This window comes from Petaurus breviceps, unplaced genomic scaffold, assembly GCF_028583685.1.
Source record: "Petaurus breviceps papuanus isolate PSGF00001 unplaced genomic scaffold, PetGlider_PUasm1.0 90444, whole genome shotgun sequence".
NCBI classification, from domain to species: domain Eukaryota; kingdom Metazoa; phylum Chordata; class Mammalia; order Diprotodontia; family Petauridae; genus Petaurus; species Petaurus breviceps.
This window is the reverse complement of record NW_027187256.1, coordinates 1,429,818-1,454,572: the sequence shown is the minus strand read 5'-3', so window position 1 is coordinate 1,454,572 and position 24,755 is coordinate 1,429,818. Positions and strand designations below refer to the sequence as shown.

At 41.2% G+C, this 24,755-nt stretch overlaps 3 protein-coding genes and 1 pseudogene across 3 annotated transcripts in view; 1 reads left to right on the top strand and 3 right to left on the bottom strand.

The window, feature by feature from the left end:
• The window catches only part of LOC138177722 (hemoglobin subunit beta), a 297,632-nt gene that overhangs the window by 165,385 nt on the left and 107,492 nt on the right, over positions 1-24,755 (bottom strand). The gene's annotated exons all lie outside the window — the stretch shown is intronic.
• LOC138177723 (hemoglobin subunit epsilon) overlaps positions 1-24,755 on the bottom strand; it is a 277,438-nt gene that overhangs the window by 145,198 nt on the left and 107,485 nt on the right. The window lies entirely within an intron of this gene.
• Positions 4,808-6,546, top strand: LOC138177718 (eukaryotic translation initiation factor 3 subunit D pseudogene; annotated as a pseudogene).
• LOC138177719 (olfactory receptor 51L1-like) lies at positions 11,956-12,903 on the bottom strand. Its single transcript, XM_069108927.1, has one exon. It carries the CDS (start codon positions 12,901-12,903, stop codon positions 11,956-11,958), a length of 948 nt encoding a protein of 315 aa, XP_068965028.1.

Here is a 24,755-nt window from a genome sequence, read left to right as displayed (position 1 = left end):
CAAGATTGCTAGTTTCATCCAGCTTTAAGGGAATAAATAATATAAATGTATATCACCTAGCCTGTTTGTCTCCTTTTAACCAAACTTTCAGGTTAACAGTGTGTGTGTATGTATATGTATATGTATATGTGTATGTGTATGTATGTGTATTGTGTATGTATGTATATATACATAGATGTATGTATATTCACACATATATACCTATATACACACATATATACATACACACATCTATCTATATGTCTATATCTAAGCATAGATGTATAGATACAGATATACTGTCTCTCTAAATAAATATCATTCTCCTGCTCAAGAAATTTCCATGGCTTCCTATTGCCCACAGGATAAAAACCAAACTCCTTTGGTGTTTGACGCCCTTCACCACTGACCTGTAGTTTGATTGCAAATTCTTTCCCCCCATGAACTCTACTTCCAATCAAACTGGCCTCCTTCATGTTCCATGTTCCTGACATTCATTCATCCACTTGTATGCCTTTGCAAAGGCAATCTCCAGACCTGAAATGGTCTTCAACTTCACTTAGACCTTTTAGACTCCCTAGCTCCCATCAAGGTCAAATTCAAGGGCTCCCCTCTTAGGATAGGTCTTTTCTGATTACTCAAGTTGTTAGTAGACTCTCAAATCACTTTGCTTTTATTTTGTACATATTTCACTTTTATTTATTTATGTTTCACCATAGCAGAATTTAAACTTTTTGCAGACAGAGACAGTTTAATTTTTGATTTTATAACTCTAGTCCAGGGGATGGATAACCTGAAACCTGAAACCACATATGGCCCTCTAGGTCATCAAATGAAGCCAGTTTAGATTTGGTCAAAGGGCCACACTTGAGGACCTACATGTGGTCTTGAGGTCACAGGTTCCCCACCCCTGCTCTAGTGCCTAGCAAAATGTCTGGCACATCCCAAGTCCTTAATAAATGCTTGCTGATTTGAATTGAATCTTCCAGGACATAAAGTCCTTGAGAACAGGAACTGTTTTTCATTTTGCCTCTGTCTCCCCATGTCATAGGTACAAAATACATTTTTTTTTGTTTGATGAAAATGAATCAACAGAACTCCTAAGGCTACAATTTCCCATTTTTCAGAAAGTTTTTCACTTTACTAACCATTTCTTTGCTTAACTTATTTTGATCATTGGTAGCAAAGACTGTCTGCTCTACATTAACTATTCAAACCATCTAATCTGGGGAGGAGCATGGCTATGACCCAGACCATTCCAGACTTGCTGGACTCTAAGTGTAATTTTACCCCAGGCTCTGTCTAAGTGTTTTCCTTTTCTTTCTCTGAATTCTCTCCCTTGGTAACCTTATTCACCCACATAACTTCAATTATCATTTCTATGCTGCAAAATTCCAAGTATTCATTTCTATTCCAGACTGCTCTCTTGAGCTCTCATACCACATTTCTAGCTATCTTTAAAAGTGGAATAACTAGGTGGTATAGTGGATAGAGCACTTGATCTGGAGTCGGAGAGACATGAGTTCAAATCTGGCCTCAGAAACTTACTGGCTTTGTGTAAAGTCAAGCACAAGCAGCTTTCCAGAGGACTGCTTCTGTGAACAGCTTTAAAGGTTCTGACTACACAGTGTGGTGAACTCTGTTTATTCAGTAACAAATTAAGACAAAACATTCACAGAAATCACAGTACAGCATTCAGAATGTTACGCATAACAGTTTATCACAAAAATGGCCATAGTTTTCACCAAGTGGTCACATAGTTTTAAGTAAACAATAACATTCATTTAGTAAGTCCTTCATTCAGGAAGTCTTTAATTCAATCACCCTTAAGGAGCCAAGCCTCCGTAATTGACACAAAGTACAAAGGTCAAAGTCTTCCACCTCTAGGTCACATTGTCTTAATCTCTTCAATCAAAAAGTCTTTTTTCTTTTTAATTCGAAATTAGTTTCCAATCATCCTTAATTAGTGAGTCCTTAACTCAATCATCTAAATATAAAGGTGAAAGTTCTAGTAAATCACAATCTTTTCAGTTTGCATTAAATACCCAAGGAAAGGTCTTTTCATCTTGACTTGAGGCAGTCTTTCAGCTTCCATGGTTCCTCTTCTACAGTCCCCGTTTCTGCCAGAATCTATCCCACTGTCCCCTGAGTTCAAAGGCAGACAGCTCTCAGTTCTTTGTCCAGCTTCTTTTGCAGTTTTTCATCCAGTTCCTGTTCCACACTAAAGTTCACAGTGTCTGGTTCACCGCGAGTCCTTCACAGTTTCTGTTCCTGGGAAGACAAAGCTTAGCAAAGCCACAAAAACATCCATAAACATTGCCGGCACCCTCAACAATTCACTTTGTGCCTGTAAAATCAGAAATCTCAGACCCACCAACAAGGTCTGAGAACTCAACACAAATCATCAGTATAGTAGCAGGACCTCTGAAATCATGAGCAAGACCCTCCTCCAGGATTTCTGTAAATGTACAACAATAAAATCTTTTTTCAGGGCTTCTGAACCAGGAGCAAGGTCCCAGGGCTTTTATACAACAGCACCATCCTCTAACAGCAGACAAATCTAACAGAATAACATCAAAACAGACAGACAAAGTACTAACACCACAGCCATGCCTCCCACCAGTTCTATCTTTTTTATTTCTCAGTTCTTCTCAATTCTCAGTTCAGTCCTCAGTTTTCATTTGTCTTCTCAGTTCTCAGTTCAGTTCTCAGTTCTCTTGTCTCTCTCCAGCAGTAGCAGCCCAGCCTCCAGAAGCTTGCTCCAAGCAGTTTGCCCTCTCCCAGCTTGGGATTTTCCTTGTATACAGTATTAGCTCCTCCCTATTCTGCCCCTTCTTGTTATATCAACAAGTCCATCCCACAGTGGGATTCCTAAGTTCTGAGTCTTAATACTTGACACAATCATTAACTTGGAACAAAGTGCTAAGTACCTGTTCGATTGCACATACAAGGGGATCTTCAAATTCCATTACTATTACATTGTGTGACCCTGGACAAGTCACTGAGGCTGTATCTGATGCAGTTTCCTCAACTGTGAAATGAGAATAATACAAGTACCTATCTCACAGGGTTAATATGAAGATTAAATGAAATAGAACAGGATAGGAGAAAGGTAGCCAAACAACAATTTATGTGATACAGACCTGGGTTTTTTTTTTAATAGATTGAATGTTCAATGAATCAAAAGTTTAATATAGCAACCTGTAATAGTAATGGAATATAAAGATCCCCCTGTATTGGCTTGGTTTTCAAATTGATTGTGTTAAAACCCAGAGCTTGTGAATCCCACTTATGGGATGGACTTGTTAACTTGAAAAGAGAGTGCTGGACTGGGAGGAGCTGGTGACGTAAATTTAGAGAGACACAAGAAAAGAGAGAGGCAGAAGAACTTTTTGGAAGCAGCATCGTGGAGTCAGAGAAAGACTCATAGGATTGCTGAGGGCCACTTTGAATTGCCCAGGACTTTTGAGAGCTGCCACCCAGAGTTGCCAAGGACTGAGGAGACATGGCTGTTATGCTGGTACTTTGTCTGTTCTGATGTTGTTTTGCCAGAGTTGTCCACTGGTGCTGTTGTTGCAGAGGTTTGGGAACCTTGCTGTTGGTTCACAGCTACTGAGACTGTCCTGCAGATAGAGAGTGAATTCTGTCTACTGGTGAAGAACAGTGCTGTTGTTGCAGGGATCTTGGAACCCTGCTGTTGCTTCAGAAGCCCTGAAGAAGGATTTTCTTGTTGTATGTTTGCAGAAACCCTGGAAGGGAGTTTTGCTAATGTTTTCAGAGGTCCTAGGACTATTCTGCAGACAGAGTATGAATTAATGAAGAGACTGTCAATGTATCTTGTGGCCTTGCTAAGCTTTGTCTCCCCAGGAACAAAGATTGCTGAGAACTTGCCTCATGTCAAGATGAAGAAAAGACCTTCATTTGGGTATTAAATGCTGTGCTTAAGCTTGTTGTAACTCTGGGGTAGATTCAATTGTGATCCAAGGGTGGGGAACTTTTGACCTTTTTATGCTCTGTGATTAAATAAATGAATGTACTTTACTTATGATTGGAAACTAATCTCCATTTGAGAAGAGGGGCTTTGTGATGGACTAAATGAATGTACAGTCTAGGGGTGGAGTAGTATTTAGAAGAGGGACTTTGTAATTGATTAAATGAATATAACGTCCTGGGGTGGGGTAGTACTTGATTAAATCAGGTAGTACTTGGAGATTATTGAATTACACTTAGTAAATGCTGTATTTTGAATGATGTCATATTTTGATCTTCTCTGTTTTTAATTTTTTCACTCAATAAAATGGAGAGCACCTATGCTGGTACTTTGAACCTTGGGAAGTTGCCTTTGCCTTTGCATTACATTACACACCCCCCCCCCCATAAAAAAAAGCAGAACTTAATACAATCTTAAGTTGAATTAACAAACTTGAGTTGCATTAACTATTAACTTCAGTGAATTAACAGTATGACAGCAGTTCCCACCCAAAAATAAAATGATCTTAAATTGCATTAATCAGTTAATTAAGTTGTAAGTTATCTAGAACAAGGAAAGCAATAGTTCCACCATACTCTGCTGTCATAAGACCACATATAAATAATTATATTTTGTTCTGAGAATCACATTTTAGGAAGGCAATTGACCAGCTGTAATGCATATACAAGAAGGCAACCAGAGGAATTAAAGAGTTTAAAATAAGGATTGGCTACACAAGGATTGTCTGAAGTAAAAATATTTTAATCTGGAGAAAAGAGTAACTTTAAATGATATCTTTAAATATATCTTCAAGGTCCCTTCCTTGTAGGCCACTACAGAGTGGCTGGCAGCGCTGCGCCGGCACCGGCCAGGAACCATCCTTCTCCATCAGGACCCGCTGCGGCCTGAGTAGGGTTTTAGAAGATGGCAAAATTCATGACTCCGGTGATCCAGGACAACCCCTCGGGCTGGGGTCTCTGTTCGGTCCCCGACACTTTCGGGACATGCCCTATCAGCCACTCAGCAAAGGAGATCGGCTGGGAAAGGTTGCAGACTGGACAGGGGCCACCTACCAGAAGTAGAGACACATGAATAAGCATTCCTCCCAGTTTGGTGGCGGCAGTCAGTAGGCTTATTTCCACGAGGAGGACGAGACCAGCTTCCAGCTAGTAGACACGGCCTGGACCCAGAAGACAGCTTACCAGAGGAATAGGATGAGGTTTGCCCAGCGGAATCTTTGGAGGGACAAGGACCGTCGGAACACATTGCAGTTCAGCCTGCAGACCTTGCCCAAGAGCGCCAAGCAGAAAGAGAGAGACCCCATATGTCTGCAAAAAAAGTTCCAGAAGCAGTTTGGAGTAAGGCAGAAATGGGACCAAAAATCTCAGAAACCCCGGGATTCTTCTGTCGAAGTCAGGAGTGACTGGGAAGTGAAGGAAGAAATGGATTTTCCTCAGCTGATGAAAATGCCTTACTTGGAGGTGTCGGAGCCACAGGACATTGAGTGATTTGGATCCTGGAATATTACGACCACGCCTTTAACCTCATCACCACGCGGAATGAGAAGCCCCTGCCCAGCATCAAGCGCATTTTCCACACCGTCACCACCACAGATGACCCCGTCATCGGCAAGCTGGCAAAGACGCAAGGCAACGTGTTTGCCTCCGACGCCATCCTGGCCACACTGATGAGCTGTACCCGCTCCGTCTATTCCTGGGATATTGTCATCCAGAGGGTTGGATCCAAGCTCTTTTTTGACAAAAGGGACAACTCAGACTTTGATCTCCTGACCGTGAGTGAAACTGCCAACGAGCCCCCTCAGGATGAAGGCAACTCCTTCAATTCTCCCCACAACATTGCCATGGAAGCCACCTACATCAATCACAACTTCTCCCAGCAGTGCCTGAGAATGGGAAAGGAAAGATACAAGTTTCCTAGCCCAAACCCCTTTGTGGAGGATGACATGGACAAGAACAAGATTGCCTCGCTGGCCTACAGGTACCACCAGTGGAAGCTTGGCGATGACATTGAACGCATCGTGCTCTGTGAGCACGACGGTGTGATGACGGGGGTCCAACGGAGAAGTGTCCTTCATCAACATCAAGACCCTCAATTGAATGGGACTCGCGTCACTATAATGGCGTGGACTGGCTGCAGAAGCTGGACTCTCAGCGGGGGTGGAGGGGGGGCAGGCATCGCCATGGAGCTGAAGAACAACAGCTACAAGTTGGCACGCTGGACCTGCTGTGCACTGCTGGCCAGATCCGAGTACCTCAAGCTGGGGTATGTGTCCCGCTATCACGTCGAAGACTCAGCTCCGCACGTCATCCTGGGCACCCAGCAGTTCAAGCCCAATGAGTTTGCCAGACAGATCAACCTGAGCGTAGAGAACGCCTGGGGTATGCTGCGCAGCGTGATCGACATCTGCATGAAGCTGGAGGAGGGCAAGTACCTCATCCTCTAGGACACCAACCAGCAGGCGATCCACGTCTACAGCCTGCCCAATGGTACCTTCAGCTCAGACGAGGACGACGACGAGGAGGAGGAGGAAGAGGAAGAAGCATGAGCCACGTGCACAGGCCCCTACAAAGCTTCTCTCCTCTTTGACTGGAAAGGACTGGAGGACACCATGGAGATTGGCCTTGTCCTCACACAGTGAGGTTTATTAATAGGTGAAATAAAGGAGAAGCCTAAACACACACACACACACACACACACACACACACACACACACATATATATATATATATCTTCAAAAGATATCTTTAAAAGATATCTTTAAATATCACAAGAGTTGCCCTGAGGAAGAGGGATTAGAGTTGGGTTCCAAGAAATTTACAATCATAAATAGATTCTTAGAACACAGTGTTTTGATTAGAAGAATAAAAAACTTTGCAAACCAGGGGGAAAAAAAGATTACACGAGATAATATTTGTAAAGTATTTAGCATAGCACCTGGTACAACAGAAAATGCTTAATAAACAGGTTTTCCCCCTCCTTGTTTCTTTCTTTCCAATTCATTCAGGTGCCCAAGGCACAGCATAGCCTCAAGAGGAAGGAAGCAATTCTGAATAGGTGTTTAATAAATGCTTACTTATTTCTTTTCTCCCTCCCTTCCTTCCTTTGTTTCCTTCTTATAAAACAGAATAAATGTAAATAACAGTTGTTTCTGTTAGTCCAGAAACTCGGAAGATCTTCCCCTCTCAGATCTATTTTTTTTTTAAACAGGACATTCTTTGCTTCATTTCTTAAGCCTTAATCACTGAATGGGTTCTGCTTCAGTCTGAGACTTGTTAAAGACCTAAGCTTGAAAAGGCCAAGGTACTGCACTGCATTCTGAGCAATCTCTACTTATCCTAATCTTTATCTGGCCACTGGACCCAAATGACTCCAGAGGAGAAAGTGAGTCTGGTGATTCCACAGCCCTCCCTAATTTAATTGGGTGTAATGGAAATGCAGATTTAAAGATCTTCCCTGCCCCTAGGCTAAAGTGCACCTGGAGCCTGGGGTGGGAGGCTTGTTTTTCAGTAGATACTTCTTGATTGGCCAGTGAGTCAATAAGGTTGTTACATTCTCTGAGCCAGGAGAAGGCTATATAAGCCCTGATGTGTAGCTTTGTTTTGGGACTCACTTTGAGAAGTGTTCTGTGATTTGATCTGAATTCTGGGAAGCCGTTGTTGAGAGTCCCCCGGCTTTGAAAAAACCCAGAATGTGGAAACCCAGATGTTGACTGGGTATGGATGTAATGGTTGGACAGTTTGGAAATCTGTCTACTTGATGTTTCTGTCTTGATAATTCTGCCTGTATGCTTTGAGGTTCAGGGTGCTGACCTTTTCTCCTGAACAAGGTAAACGATATATGTCTGACTGATTAAAGTAAGTTTGTTAACCCATTTTGAGTTGCTTTCCTTTAACAAAGCAGATCCAAGAACCTGTGGTGGCTGCAAACCCTGAGGACACTTGGGGTGCTTGCTGCTACATTGGGATGGTATATACTCAATGGCTGTGAGTAGGAAAGAGCTGCCTGCTGGGTTCCAGAATTCCAGCTGAGCAACACATCTTCCCTCCTTCCTTCCTTCCTTCCTTCCTTCCTTCCTTCCTTCCTTCCTTCCTTCCTTCCTTCCTTCCTTCCCTCCTTCCCTCCTTCCCTCCCTCCTTCTCTCCCTTCCTTCCTTCTCTCCCTTCCTTCCTTCCCTCCTTCCTTCCTTCCTTCCTTCCTTCTTTCCCTCCCTCCTTCTCTCCCTTCCTTCCTTCCTTCCTTCCTTCCTTCCTTCCTTCCTTCCTTCCTTCCTTCCTTCCTTCCTTCCTTCCTTCCTTCCTTCCTTCCCTCTCTGTAATAGCAAGCACAGAAATAGTTCACACCTTATTTCAGCTATTAACACCTTATTTCAGTTCAAGTTTCTTTTGAGCTTTGTATCAAGTCAGTTAAGAAAAAGAATGTGTGAACCCCACAACTTGTAAACCCTAGAACTCATCAACTCCTGCCACAAGAAGGGGAGGAGCTAATGACCACATATAAGGAGAGGCCCAAGCTGCAGACAGCAGAACTGAGAACAGAATTCTTGTGGTGGCAGTCAGGAAGGAGGAAACTTGTGATATTCCGGTACTCTGTTTGTCTGTTCTGTCTGTGTTGATGTTTGTGATACTTTCTATCGGAGCCCTGGCACCTTCATGGAAGCCCTGAAAGAGGATTTTCTGATTGTCTGTTTATAGAAATCCTGGAGGACGGTTTTGGAGGTCCTAGGACTTTATTGATGATTTGTAATGACCTCTTGGATCTTGTTTGTGGGTTTCAAACAAATAACAAATAGAAATTTGTTGATTTCTATGTTGATGATTTGTATCGACCTCTTGGACCTTGTTTGTCTTTGCTGATTTCTATGTTGATGATTTTTGTTGACCTCTTGGACCTTGTTTATGGGTCTGTGTTGATTTCACAGGCAGATAATGAATTGATAATGGTGCCAGCAATGTGCATGAATTTCATTGTGGCTCTGTCAAGTTTTGTCTTCCCAGAAACAGGAACTGTGAAGGACTTGAGGTGGACTGGACACTGTGAACTTCAATATGGAAAGGGAGCTAGACAAAGAACTGGACAAGGAACTGGGAGCTTCCTGCCTTTGAAAGCAGGTGACAGTTGAAGCTGGGACCATGAAAGAGGAACCATGGAAGCTGAGAGCCAGACTTGAGTCAAGATGAAAAGGTTTCTTCTTGGATACTCTGTACTGACTGAGAAGATTATGATTTACTGTGACCTAGGGGTGGAGAACTTTGACTTTTGTACTTTGTGATTGAATTAAGGATTTTGTGACTGACTAAATGAATGTAGTTTGTTTAAAACTATGTGACCATTTTGTGATAAGTTGTTGAGTTGTTACAAGGTGAATGATGTATTGTGATTTTCTGTGATAAGATGTAACATTGTGAATACTGTATTTTGATTTTCTATGAATGATTTGCTCTGATTTCTTATTGAATAGCAAGCTCACTGTACTATGTACTCAGAACCTTGAAAGCTGTTCACAGCAGTTCTCTGGAAAACTGCTTGTGCATGGCTTTGTGCTCTCTCTCTCTCGCGCGCTCTCTCTCTCTCTCTCTCGCGCTCTCTCTCTCTCTCTCTCTCTCTCTCTCTCTCTCTCTCTCTCTCTCTTTTCCTCTATCCCCATATGGCATCACATTCTTACCTGTGGGTGGTCTGGCCAAAGGGAGTGTAAATTATAATCTCTGAAATGTTTTCTAGGGGGGGATCTCTTAAATACCAGCCTTAACCCCAAATCACTAAGGGTCTTATTGATTGGCCAATAATAGGTTATAAGCCAAGCCCTATTTGGTCATTGTTTGGGCCCTGATTGTCTCAGAATGAATGTAAATAACAATTGTTTCTTTTAGGCCTCAAATCATGAGGGTCTTCCCCCCCAGATCTATTTTTTAAGAGGCCATTTTTGACTCATTTCTTATTAAGCCTTAATCACTGAATAGGTGTAGCCTCAATCAAACTGAGACCTGTTAAAGACCTTAGCTTGAAAAAGCCAAGGTTCTCCCACTACATCCTCGACCATCTCCAGTTATCCTGATCCATATCTGGCCACTGACCCAGATGACTGGAGTAAAAAATGAGTCTGGTGACTTTGCATAGCATTCCCTCAGTTAAATCCAATTCAGTTATATGTCATGGTCCTCTTCAAGAACAAAGGACAAACAGCAACAACCTATCTCCACCATAGTGACTCCAAATTCAATATATCCAAATAAACTTCATCATCTTTCACACACCCCCCTCCAAAATAAATAAATAAATAAATAAATAATAAATGATCCTGCCATTTTTCCTAATAACCCATCTGTTGACAGTGTCACTAATCTCCTAGTAGTCACCTAGGATTTAACCCTTGTAGTTCTTTTCAATTCATCTCTCAAATCCAATCAGTTACCAAAATCAGTCATTTCTACTTCTATAATATTTCTTGCATACACCTTCTCTACAGTCAGTCTGGCACCATCCTAATTCAAGCCATTGACTCCTTTCGTCCAGACTATTGCAATAATCTGGTAGAAATGGAAGCAGTGCTCCAGGTGGGGCACCAAGGAAGAGTGCAGGAGGCCCATCAGCAACTTTGTTTTGAATATTTTCTTTGTATCTCAGAGTGGACAAGACTAAGAAAAGCAGTTGATGAGAGATGAAAGGTTAGGTGGGAGCTAAACCAACAATAGCACCAACAAAAATGAATGTAGTAGTTCCACTAAGGGAGAAATATTTATGACAGGCCTGAAAGGGTGCCCCACGGCAGGCTGGTGTTAGACTACGTGCTCTCTAGAAGCTATAGTTCAGCTATGGTAAGGAATGGAAACAGACCCAGAGTATTGAGTTCTCTCTATCTCTGTCTCTGTCTTCTGTCTCTCTCTCTCCAACTATCCATAAAGGTAGGGACCTTCATTTCAGCTTAAAGGGGTTCCTAGAACATTGAGAGCTCAAGTGACCTACCCAGAGTCACAAAGCCAGTAAGCATCAGAGTCAGGACTGGAACTCATATTTTCCTGGTTTTGAGGCTGGTTCTCTACCCACTATGCCCTAATACTAGGAAAAGTATAAGGGCAGGCTTGGAATGTGAACTAATACAAATTATAGTCTTTTATCTGACCTACTGAAAGGCAGTGTTGCATAGTGGATAGAGAGAAGATCTTATTCAGAACGACCTGGGTTCGGGTTTGTTTCCTTCCTCTACTATATGAATGATGATTATCAAAACCACTTTACCTCTAAGTGACCCCCAAGCAACTCTCCAAGACTTTGCAATGAAGGTAATGATCTGTATTAAAAAGACATAGTTTTGTGCTCTAGAAGATCCCTCTTGTGATAAAATCACAACTCTGGTACTAATAAATAAACTACTCAACTGGACTGGTACTGGACCCATGATTTCATTTCTGTAGGGGACTCCCAAATGAGGAATCTCCCTCTACCAATGTAGGTCATCAACCTTTTTACAGATTACAGTCTTTAGAGGATTGCTTTGGAGAGATTGATGGACTTTCCCATGATTACATGACTAGTATATGTCAGAGAGAGGATATGAGCTCAGGGCTTTGCTGTTTGCAAGGCCAGTTCTCTACATACTATACCATTATGCCTCTCTACTACTTAAACTTTATGCCTAAATGACATGAATTAGTGTAATCACTATGCATATCATTAAATGTGGATTAGGTTAGCTCTGTTGAAAATTTTATCTGATGACAACACTAAGTTACTCACCTCTATTCAGATTTCACAGCATACCATAGAAGCCTTCAAAGTGTGCTCATGCATCCTTGACTTTTCCTCACAACTTGGAGCACCTTGTGAGTAGAGACCCTGTGATTAACTCTTTGCATGTCTAGCATTTGGCACATAGTATGCCTTTAATAAAGTATCACTGACTGACAACTTAACATAATTGAATCATTGTTTGGGGTTGGCTCATCTCTAAACAACCTTCAACATTTTTCCTGTTCCAGAGCCCAGCCCCCTCACTGGAGCTTTCCCAAAGAGATCACCTTGAGGATGGCTCGACGGATTTGCTGTGTCTTGACGCTATAGATCACAGGGTTCATCAGGGGTGGGAAGAGGACTGAGACTGTGCCCATAAGTACGTGGACAACAGGAGAAGCATGATGCCCAAAGCGGTGAACAATGGACAAGCCAAGCACAGGTACATAGAAACACAACACAGCCAAGATGTGGGACACACATGTGTTGAGGGCTTTGAGTCTCTCCCTGGCAGAGGCAATGGAGAGCACAGTGCGGAGGATAATGGTATAGGAGATCAGGATGAAGAGAACATCAGAGCCCATGGCCAGCATGATAATGCACAGCCCATAGATGCTATTGAAGCGTGTGTCAGAGCAGGCCAGGCGGATCATGTCCTGATGTAAGCAGTAAGCATGAGAGAGGGCCCCAGGACGGCAGTATTGGAAAGTGAACAAGTGGAGCGAGGGGGCTGCTGTGATAGCAGCACTCCTCAGACCCAGTGCTGCCCCAGCCAGTGCCACACGGGGCCCAGACAGGATTGTGGCATAGCGCAATGGGAAGCGAATGGCCACCAGGCGGTCCAGGGACATGGCAAAGAGCACAGCAGATTCCATGAAGGAGAAGGAGTGGAGGAAATGCTGTTGGAGAATACAGGACACCAGCCCAATGGCCCGTGCATCAAACCACAGCACTCCCAACACTGTGGGCAGAGTCGACATGCATAGACCCAGATCTGTCACTGCCAGAATCGCCAGGAAGTAGTACATGGGCTGGTGCAGGGAGTTCTCAGTGCGCACCAGGTGAAGGATAGTGATGTTGCCCAGGACGGCCACTAGATAACCTGCAAATATAGGTAGAGAGATCCAGCAGTGAGCCCACTCCAGGCCTGGGAAACCAGTCAACATAAAGGTGGTAAAGCTGAAATTGGTCCTGGGCAGGTTAGGCATCCTTGGAAATTCTTCCTGGGATAAATTGGGATTGGGTAGTTAATAGAACAACAACAACAAAAAGAAAAGGACAATCCATCCCATTATCCCCAGATTATCACTTACCTTCTGGTTACCCTGGCCCAGGCTGAATCTCCATGATCATTCCTTTCAACACAGGCTTTACCCAAAGTTTTCATGTCCCCCACCTCCACCATTTTATTATGCCCTTCTGTCTCCCTTGTCAGCCCCTAAGGCTAGATTACCTTCATTGTGAATTTCTCTGATACCCATATTGCTTCTGGAGAAAAAATGTAGAGCTGTGATGATTTGGCCTTTACCAAATTCATTGCATTTACATCCAATGGACATTCCCTGTTTCTCAGAAATCCTCATATCTTTGACTCTGACCAATAAAAAGCTCCCTGGAATAGTTCAAGTTCTTCCTTAAAGCCCTAGATACACCCAACTTTTTGCCAATAGGCATACATATGAAAGTCATCTACAATGAATTCTTTGATTTATTTACTATCAACTAATGTTTCCTCTTAGATAAGTCACCTTAAAACTTTTGGTCTCAGTCATATAGTTTGTAAAATGAAATAATTAAATTAGATGATTTTGAGGTCACTTTTAGCACTAAACTTCAAGGATTACCCTTATTTATCCCTCAAGTTATGAGCAGATCATTGCAGTATTATTCTTTTAGTAGGTGAGAAGGGAAGGATATATATGTATATTTGTGTTGGGAAGTTTTGGATATGTCAAAGAAAACACACTGATATATTTTTTTTAAAAAGTTTATTCGTGAGTAGAAGACATTTCAACCTAATAACTATCTTATATTTCTATCATGCTCAATGCTAATCTCCTATCATCAGAGTTTGGTTTTGTAATCAAGCTATATTTACAGTAAAATTAATTTCATACCTTATTCTTAGTTATGCCAACAAGTAGTGTTACACACCCACATATTAATGTCCTTAATGTATCCCCTCCCCTCACTCTGAAGATCTCATTGCATATTTCTTAGAAAACATTGAGACCATTCATAGAGAGGTCCCTTTAACCCCTCCCCCCTCCTTTTCATCTCATATCCCTCAAGCATTTCCCTCTACTATCTTCTCTATCACCCATTCTCACATGAAGAAGTGACCATTGTCTTTACTGAGACTAGCACCTTTACATTTACCCATTTTCCAATCTCCTCCATTTTTTTCCAGCAAATTTCCCTCACTTTCATTCTCACTCTCTTCAAACTATTCCTGTCTACTCACATCCCTCCCTACTCCAATTCATTCTTACCTCATTTGCTAAAATGGTTTTCCTAATGTACAAGTCTGATGAAGTCAAATCCATCTGTTCCTTTTTATCTCCAGGCTGAAAGCTAAAGTCTTGGGTTTGGCATGTAAAGTCATGTTGTAACTTGACCCATACCATTCTGGTCTTCTTCTACTTTCCTCCCTCACCTACTTTCTATGATCCAGATATGCTGGTCTAATAGTTATTTCTCAGACACCATGCCTTATGTCTGTTTCTTCACTATCTGTCCCTCAAACCTCTAATACTCCCCTTCCTTCAAGATTAAGCTCAAATATTATTTTCTTAAGGATTTCCCCTGTTCTTTCAGCTGCCAGTCTATTCCCCTTTGAGATTTTTCCATTTACTCTGAATATATCTTGTACATACCAAATTATTTACATATTTCCTCACCCATTATGATATGATCTCCTTGAAGGCGGAAACTATATTTTTGCCTTTTCTTTTTGTATACCCAGTATACAGTGCAAATAGTAAGCACTTCAAAAATGCTTCTTGAGTAATGGACTGCTTATTCCCATTGTCTCCTCCAGTTTTAGTAGGAAATCCTCTTCCTCTCCAAATGTAATAGCTCCTTTAACATACTATATTCTAACCACCCCACCCCTAGATCCCTGAGATAGTTTTCTTCATTTGTGTCCTCTCTCATCAATATCTTTATTCTCTGCTTCATTGGCTCTTTCTCCTCACCCTTCAAACATGTATATCTTCTCTCTGAGTTGAAAAACATTTTACTTAAGCCAGATGTTCTCTGTACCTACTATCCCTTTTCTTCTTTTTGGCACTAACAAATTAAAAATGAGCTTCTTTTCCCACACCTTTAAAATATTTTCTCCAAGGTTACCAATATGGAAAAGAGAGGAGAAATTGACCTGTCATATTCAAATATTTCTTAGTTTTAATCCTACTTGAATTCTCTAAATTAACTGACACTTTTAACTCTCCACTTCTTTTTGAAAATCTTTTCCTTCCTTGAATTACATTACGTTGCATAATCTAAATGTCCTTCCTCCCTTCAAAAGTTTTGTCGTTGTTATTTTTTTCTCTTACTCATTCTCGTCCAGAAAGTTATAGTAGAAAGAGAGCTGTCCTTGAAGTTAGTAGACATGGGAATCAGGAGTCCTGCTTTAAAAATCATGCTCTGACATTTATTAGACCATGAAAAAGTCATTTAATTTCTCTGAGTCTCAGCTCTTTTACCTGTAAAATGGAGCATAACCATTTACTATTATTTGTTTCATGAACTTCTTTTAAGAAAGCAGTTTATAATATATAAATTGCTAATAGCTGAATGTTCTGCCCTGATTTCTGACCAGATCTAGCCCCTGCTAGCCACTCTCTAGGTTTATGAGGGCTATGCCAGTGTAGTGGCATCTCCGCTTTGGGTATGTACCCAGTGATAGATTCTATGTTTGTAATGAAAGGACAATTTTCACTCAGTTACGAAGAATTCATGACAAGGTTGGCTTCTGGGTAATAGATCTCAAGTCTCAAAGTCTCTCTACCAAATTGTTAAAGGAGGACAATTTGTGTCAATGGAGGAAGTTATTACATTATAAAATCAGGGATTTTTCAATTAATGCAGTATTGCTGTCTTCTTCATTGTTGCCATTATATTTGAAAAGTCCTTAATTTTAGGTTTTTTTTTTTGGAGGGCAATTGGGGTTAATTGGGCCCAAGGTCACACAGCTAGATTTTTTGTTAAGTGTCTGAGGTTGGATTTGAACTCAGGTTCTCCTGACTCTCAGTTTTAGTTTTTGATGCACTTCTTTCTCTCTGGAGATTTGGAGGAAAGGGAGGTAGAGATGGGGAGTAGTGGGCCTGAAGAAAACTTAAGGGACAAAGAAGGAAAAGACTTTTGACATATAATAACAGTTCCAAGGCTTACAGACGACTTTACCGACAACTCCATGAGTTGAAAAATACAAGTATTATTATTATCCCTATTTTTACAAATGATTGTCTGTGAAGACATTTAATTGACAGAAAATTCACTACCTCCCGAGACAACCCATTCTGCTGCTGGACAGTCTGACCATGAGATATGACTTATAAACAGACAAAATTTTTCACTAAAATTCCCAATGTTTTCCTCTGGAATCAAGATAAGCTAGAATCAAGCTTCCTCTCTGTCACATACAGGTTGTGGTATCCTAGGAAATCCCTAACACTTAAGATTCTAGACAACTCTCTAAGTCTGGAAGCTGCAGAGAAAATTATTGAACTGCCTTAGCATAAAGAATGTCCAAACCTAAGAGTTCTCTATGAAATCACTCTTTCGGTCCCTTTCTTAATGATGTTTCCCACACCAGCAATTCTTAGTGATAGCTATGAATTTGAATTTACCTGCTCTTGGCAAGGCATGATGACTGCTTTTTTTGTTTGTTTGTTGTTGCTGCCATCCTCTGTGCTTTGGTATATGAACATCTGGTCCCACAAATATTAACTCTCTACCACTGCCTCCTGTGAATTACTAGGAATCTCCAGTGCTACTCTTCTCTCTAGGTCAGGGCTTCTTAACCTGACCTCCATAAATCCAAGTATTCTTTAATATTTTGATAACTTCATTTCAATACTACCAGTTTCCCTTTTAATCCTGTTTATTTTATGCATTTGAAATATTATGAGGAGCCCATAGGCTCCACTGGACTACTAAAGAGATCCACATTAAAAAAAAAATGTCCACTCTAAGCAATGCCTCCTGTTCTCTGTAGATCTGGTTTAATTGTGTATCTTGGATCGTTTCTCACTCCCCTCCTTTATTTCCAGTTTAAATTGAAAGACTAGATTGTTTTCACCATCTGCTAGCAAAGAGACTCGGGAATAGGGAGAGGGAGTGATTTTGTATTCAGAGGTCTGAGAAAAATGAGAGACGAGAAAATTCTAAGAGATAAAGCAGACTGGAAGAATATGGGAAAGGGAGAGAGACAGAGAGAGAGGCAGAGAGAGAGAAAAAAAGACAGACAGATTGATAGAGAGATTGACAGAGACAAAGAATTTGTCTAAGGTATAGAGAGAAGGGAATGCTCAGCAACAGAGAAACAAGAGGCAAAGAGGAGGGGGAAACCAGACAATGGTGACAGAGAAGACTGGGTGAATGATACTTAGTAAGTGAAAAGACATAGAAAATACTGACCCTACAGTGTTATCTACCTACCCATTTCATTCAGTAGTCTTGTCTCTTAGCAGGATTTTCCTTCTTTCAAGACCCTAGGAATGGAAACTTCTTGGTCACCTTCCATTCCCTCCATCAGCCTCTTACCCAGTTGTCTAGCTACAAGTTTTCTCTTTTGCAGGAATGCGACCCATTTCTTATGTTCTATTCTTGGAATTCTAATGTGGGATTGAAAATAGTGGAGAGTAGTGGACATTCAGTCAAAAGACCTGCATTTTAGTCTATATTTCTAGGCTCTGTTACTGAAAATTTGTGTATCACTTCCCTGTGCATCAGTCTCCTCACAAGTAAAGGACTGGGACCAAACAGGATTATATAGTAACTGGCCTCCTTGCCTCACAGTACTGTTCTGAAGATCAAGCAAATTTGTGGAAGAAAGTCATGGTGATATCACGCACACCTGTAAGTTCTGATACTGAGGAAGCTGAGACTGGTAGACTGCTAAAGTTTGGGAGTGCCAAGGTGTAGTACAACTGAAGCCCATCAGGTACCAAGTTTCACCAATATGTTGAACTTCTTCAGGTAAGTGGCCAGCAGGTTACATGAGAAGGGGTGGGGGTGGGGGGAACTAACCCAGGTCTGAAATGAAGCTGCCAAAGCTTCTAACCTAATCGGCAGTGGGGTGGAGTCAATGAGGGGGTCTGGGAAAGGAGAACCAGTCTCAAAACTGATTTGATTGATAGATAAGAAAAAATGAAGGCCTTTGAAAAATAAAAGATTGCAAAAATGTAAGAAATAGGTAGCAATAATATTTAAAATTCTTTCTCTCATATCCCTTCCTCTTCCCCTAGGTAATAATCCAAGATTCTGTTCTGGCCATTAAAGACCATCTTCTGGCAAGACTGAACTCCAATCCCAGCCCCAATATTCTCTACTAAGTGCTGACTTCCATATTCACTCACCTCTTTTCTCTGTCAGCTGGGTTTCCTCTGCCTACATCTGCAGAACCAGGTCTATTCTCTGCCTATTTAGTACTGGAATCCCCTTGGTGATGGTTAAGAGCCTGTGGCTTCACCTCTACTACTGAGTTTTTATAGCAATTCTCTTTTCAGAGACTGCCTCTGGGACTTCAGGCTGAGGCTCAGTAGTGACTCAAGAGACTTCTGTAGTTCCACACAGGGAGCCTCTGGCCTCACAGGCTTGTGGGGTCAGTGATCCTCCCCTCTTTCCCCCACAGTGGATCAAGATTTCTAGGTTTTACTGCTAAGAGACCTTAGGAGTCAACCAGTCTAACTACAGCATTTTTAAAGAAAGGAACCTGAGGCTAAGAGAAAGGAAAAGAGAGGCAATGATAATTAACATGTATAGAATGCTTTAACATTTACACAACCTTTCAAATACATTTTCTCTTTTGAGTATCCTAACAAATCTTTGAGTTCACAAGTCAAGTCAATGAGCATTTATTAAGTGACTAATGTGTGCAAGGCACTATATTAAGTACTGGGAATACAGAGAAAAGTAAAGAAATAAAATAGCTCCTGCTCTCAGGGAGTTCACAGTCTAATAAGGAAGACAACATGCAAACAAAAACGTACAAGGTCTATACTGGATAAAATGGGAGTAGTCTCAAAGGGAAGACATTAAGGTTAAGAAGAACTCAGGATGGAGCAGAGTCAAGATGGCAGATTAAAGGAAGGAACCCAGCTGAGCTCTCTCAACATTCATCTCCAGTGCACAACAACTGCAATGTTGTAATGATAATCAACTGTGAAAGACTTGGCTACTCTGATAAATAGAGATTCAAGACGATTCCAAAGTACTCATGAAATGCTATCCCCCTCCAGGAATTTATAGACTCAGAGTGCCAAGGGAAAAACAATTTTCTCACTTTTTTATTTTGCTTTTTTGCAATATGGTTAATATGGAAATATATTTTGCCTTATCTCATATGTATAACTGATATATTGCTTGCCTTTTCAATGAGTGGGGAAGGGACTCGGAGGTACGAATCTGGATCTCAAAATTTTAAAGGATGTTTAAAATAAATAAATATTTTTTAAAAGGACTCAGGAAAGGCTTTTTCACAGAAGATGGGATTTTAATTGAGACTTGAAGGAAACTAGAAAAGAGAGGAGGTAGAAATGAGGAGGGAGAGAGTCCCAGGCATGCTGGACAGCTGATCAAAATGCCTGGAGCTGGGAGATAAGAGTGTCTTGGCAAAAGAACAGAAAGAAAGACAGTGTCACTGGACTGTAGCATTATGTAAAGGGGAGTTGGGTGTACAAAGACTGGAAAGGTAGGAAGGGGCCAGATCATGAAAGATTTTGAAAGCCAAGCAAAAGATTTTATATATCCTGTAGGTTAAAAGGATCTACTAAATGTTGAATATTGAATAGGGGGAGGATACAATCATCCAATATTTATGGAAGAGCACTTTGACAACTGAGTGGAGGATGGATTGATGTGGGGAGACACTTGGGGAAGGAACACAGGAGTATAGGAGGGAGAGAGAGAGAGAGAAAGAAAGAGAGAGAGAGAGAGAGAGAGAGAGAGAGAGAGAGAGAGAGAGAGAAAATGTTCTGTGTCTTTCTAATGCCACAAGGAAAAATTCCAAATTCTTCTGTTTGGCATTTAAAGTCCTTCACAGTTTAGTTACAGTAGACAATTCCAGACCAAATTCCAGCAAACTGGAGGGACTCATGTGGTCCAGGAGCAAGCTACTGTTCATGTAATTCCCCTTTAAATTCTGCTTTCAGGCAGATTGACCTACTAAATTTTCTGTATTTCTAACTCCATCTTTCATCTCTGTACCTTTGTACAGGAAGTGCCTCAGGCCTGGAATGCTGTTGTGCTTGCCTAGCTCCCTTGCAGGGTAAAAACTGCCTCCCCAAGTTGTTGTATGCTTTGAAATTCTTTTATATTTATTTTGTATACTTTTTGCATTTTTTTCTTTTCACCCGATTCAAACATAAACTCCTTGAAGGGGTTGTTTCATCTTTGTCTGTAACTTCATTGCCAATAAGAATTCTTAACATATTGGGAGTTAGGAAGACCTGAGTTCAAATCTAGCTTCAGATATTTATTATCTGGGAGATCTTGGGCAAGTCATTTAATCTGTTTCCTCAGCTGTAATAGAGGAATGATAATATTCTCTTCCTCCCAGGGCTATTGTGAGGAACAAATGAGATAATATTTGTAATGTTATAAGCTAACCACATAGTAAACACTTAATAAATTCATGTATACTTTCTCTTTCCTTCCTATAAATAGATACTTGATCAATTAAATACATCAAGAAATAAACTCCTTGAGGTTGGGGACTTTGTCTCATTTGGCATAGTAGATAGAGCAGTGGACTTGAAGACAAGAAGAAAAAGCGGAGTTCAAATCTAACCTCAGAATTTACTAGATGGGTGACCCTGAACATACCACTTATTCTCTCTATAGCTTAGTTTCCTCATCTGTAAAAGGAGAAAGGTAGAATCAATGACCTCTAAGACCTCCTCATGTTGTTCATGGTGCAGACCAATGTGTTGGGTTCCATGGTGTAAGGGTTATGGGATTTAAAGATCTCCCATGCCCCATGGATGTGCTGACATAGCAGAGCAAGAGAAAGTGAAAAGCCGAGCTAACGGTCCTGCGGTTGGCAGTTGGTGGCGGTTGCCTTTTTTTTTTTTTGAGTTAGGACTCCGGCTGAGCACTGCCAGGGGCCGGAGCTGCTGGGAGCGCTCTTCCAGGACGCTGGGTGGTTGCTGTGAGTGGGGAGAGGAGGACCTTTGCCTGAGGTAGCCTGTTCTGTTTTAAAGGCTTGAGAATGTGGGTGCTTTTTACTTTATCTACCTGTGTCAATATCATAACTACTCTGATGGCTTTCACTTTCTGGTTTTGGGACTCAGTCTTTTGGTATCTTAATAAATTTTCTAGTTTATTTCCCCAAATGGCAAACCTGATGTATTTTGTGATGGATAATTATATCAGCATATTTGTAATCTCTGTAGGCATTGTGAATATGGCATTGCTGATACACATGGTGCCCAACTCCCTGTTGAGTGAGCTCATGACGCAGCTAGCCAAGGCCCCAGGCAAGCCCACCCAGTACCTTGTGGTTCATATCTCTGAAGACCAACTGATGGCCTTTAGGGGGATCCTTGGATCACAGCAAGATTGGCAGGCCCCAGAGCAAGGCTTACAGCAAACAGCTCTCTGAGCTGCTCACCAAGCACCTCAAAATTCCCATGTACAGGATCTATCTCAATTACTAAGACATGAATAGGGCCAACGTGGGCTGGAACAGGTCCACCTTCCCCTGAGTACCCCCCTGCTGTGCCTGCCTGGGCCCAAGCTTGTTCCCTTTTGCTGTCTGGTCACTACCTTGTTCTTGGGTAGTTGAGAAACAATAAAATGCTTTTAGCTGTCAAAAAAAAATAGAATATTCTTCCATTAGCACACTAATCACAACTGGGAAAATTGCCATATAGGTAGAGAGCTAATTTCAAAGCCCAGTGGAATGAGGGTCAAGACCTATGGAGCCAGTGTCCTCACTCTCCTCCCAGGAGATTATAGACACTTTAGGCATCATCTAGTTTAACCTCACCTTTTTAGAGAGGAAGAGCCTGAAATAAAGGGTAATAAACTTTATATAGCCCCTTAAGTTTTATACAACCCTTCCAATTCATTTTCTCTTATTGTTGAGCCTTAACAATAGTCTGTGAATTAGACTGTTATTTTTATTCCCATTTTTCAAATGAGGGATTGAGACTGTGACATCAAAAGATTTGTGTGTGGAGAGGAGTGGGGGGGGTCACACAGTTACTGAATGACTCTGGCAGAGTTTGAATACAGGCGTTTCTTACTCTGAACTGAACTTTATACACATGCAACTCCACCCCCGAGTAGGGCTCAAATGTAGCCCTGGATAGTGCATTGTTGCCTGGGCAAGAACACCAGATTTGGTGTCCAAAGATCTTTGTTTAAATTTTGGCTTTGCTACTAACTAGCTATGTGATGATGCAAAAATCATCATCCATCTCTGGGCTTTGGTTTCTTACTCTGTAAAATTAGGAGTTATTTAATTTTGTTTTGTGGTGTAGTTATTTTCCAATCTGTTAATTTTCCCTCTATGGGAATGGGAAACATTACCAGAGAACAATTAACTTGATTGCTTGTTGTAATGGGAATGTAAATTTTTAAGATCTTCCCTGCCCCTAGCCTAAAGTTCACCAGGAGCCTGGGGTGGGAGGCTTGTTTTCAGTAGATACTTCTTGATTGGCCAGTGAGTCAATACAGTTGTTACATTCTCTGAGCCAGGAGAAGGCTATATAAGCCCTGATGTGTAGCTTTGTTCTGGGGCTCACTTTGAAAAGTGTTCTGTGATTTCATCAGATGAAATTCTGGGAAGACGTTGTCCAGAGCCCCCGGGCTTTGAAACCCAGATGTTGTTTGGTATGGATGTAACGGTTGGACAGTTTGGAAATCTGTCTACTTGATCTGTTTCTGTCTTGATAATTTTGTCTGTATATTCTGAAGTTCGGGGTGCTGACCTTTTTCCCCTGAACTAGGTAAACGATACATATTTGACTGAGTAAAGTAAGCTTGTTAACCCGTTTTGAGTTGCTTTCCTTTATCAAAGCAGATCCAAGAAGCTGTGGTGGCAGCAACCCTGAGGACGCTTGGGGTGCTTGCTGCTACACATGGGTATTCTATTTTTTGCCTTCTCAATGAGTGAAGGAGGGGTAGAGAGAGGGAGAGATTTGGAAGTGAAAATAAAAACATTTAAATTGTTTTTTAAAATGAATAAACTTCATTTCTCCCCCAGAGCTGAGCACAGTGCTCAGGACACAGTAGGTAAATAATAAATAATTGTTGAATGAATGAATGAAACTGGAATTTAGAGAATAGAGCTGTGTCCAAGAAGAAAAGGGTCCAAAACTGGAACTGAGGATTAGAATCAGAGACAAATACAAAAGGACAGATTTTATTTGCAGAGGAAGTGGCTTTCTCTGGCTCCCTCTTCCAAATCTACCAATCTTCTTCCTTAAATTACTTGTATTTATCCTGGTTTTTTTGTTTGTTTGTTTTCCCCTTTGGTGTCAAACTTAAATAGAAAAAACTCCATGAGTCAATATGCGGCAGCACATTGCAGCATATTGACTTAGTTTTTAAAATGGATTGTTATCTACATGCTATTTTGTTTTTTATTTATTTTGCTAAATATCTCCAAATCGTATTATAATATAGTTCAGGCCACGCTCAGGAATGCTGTGGGCCACCCTGGGGCCCCAGGCCTTGTGGTTGCCACTTCTGCCATACAGGTTGCCTCTCCCACAGAATGTAAAAGACTACAAAGGAGAAAGTGTTTCATTTTTGTGTTTTTAACCCCAGCGCTTAGCGCTGAGCCTGGCTTGTAATAATAATTGTATATTGACTAAAAATATATAGCAAAGAGCTGAATATCTAAAGTATGGGTGCTATAGTCCCAACAGCTACCACCAAGAGGCAGAGATTCTAGATGTCTTTTAATTAACACAATCCTTTGGTTTCTGAAGATCTGGGATTCTGTCCCTGGGTTAGACTGATTTTTGTTTATCCTACATATAGAATTGTATCCTAGAGAACTTTATTCTTACCCTGATTGACTTTAGGGATTTGAGTTCTTCAAAAGAATTCTCCTTCTCCTGGTGTAATCTGTCCATGTTCTAATTTGGGTGGGGGGGGAGGGAGCTTACTTGCTTCTCCTTAGGTCAAGGGGGCCCTACCTATGAATCTGTAGAGTTGGTGGATTAGATATGTAAACAGGATCCTGGGCTAAAACTGGTCCCTTGGGGTTCTATGATAGAACAAAGGAAATAGGCCTGGTTTCTGCTAAGAATAGAGAAGTTACTTAAGCCCAATTGCTAAAAAAAAAAAAAAAAGAATAGAGAATTTAGAAAGAAGGAAGAGGGGTAGTTCTGACTTTGTGCTGTATCTTTGTATTTTTTTGTTTGTATCTCCAGGACCCACCACAGTGCCTCACACATAGTAGAAACTCTGTAAATGATGTTTGAATCAAATTGAATTGGGAGTCAGAAACAAGAGAGATCTGAGATTCTGAACCAATACACCTCAGCTCCTTCTGAGAAGAGAGATGGCTGTCTGAGAGGCAAGGTTTGTCCCTGGCAAGGTTTTGCCCAAATCAGTAAAGAACCTGGCTCCTTATTGACGTGTTCATGCTGTGGTCAGTTTGTTTTATTTTGATTTTGGTGACCCTGGAAAGAGCTTTGGGCCAAGAATCAGTATTTCTCAGAACCATCTGTTCATCACAGAGTTGTAGGTATTCAGGCTGATTATATATGAAAGAGGAGATACTATGGTAACTTGTTTTGATCTCACAAAAGTTATTGGGAGATAATCAATAGCTGTGGGGAAGCTTGCTTATCTTATTGTACTGAGACAATGGCCA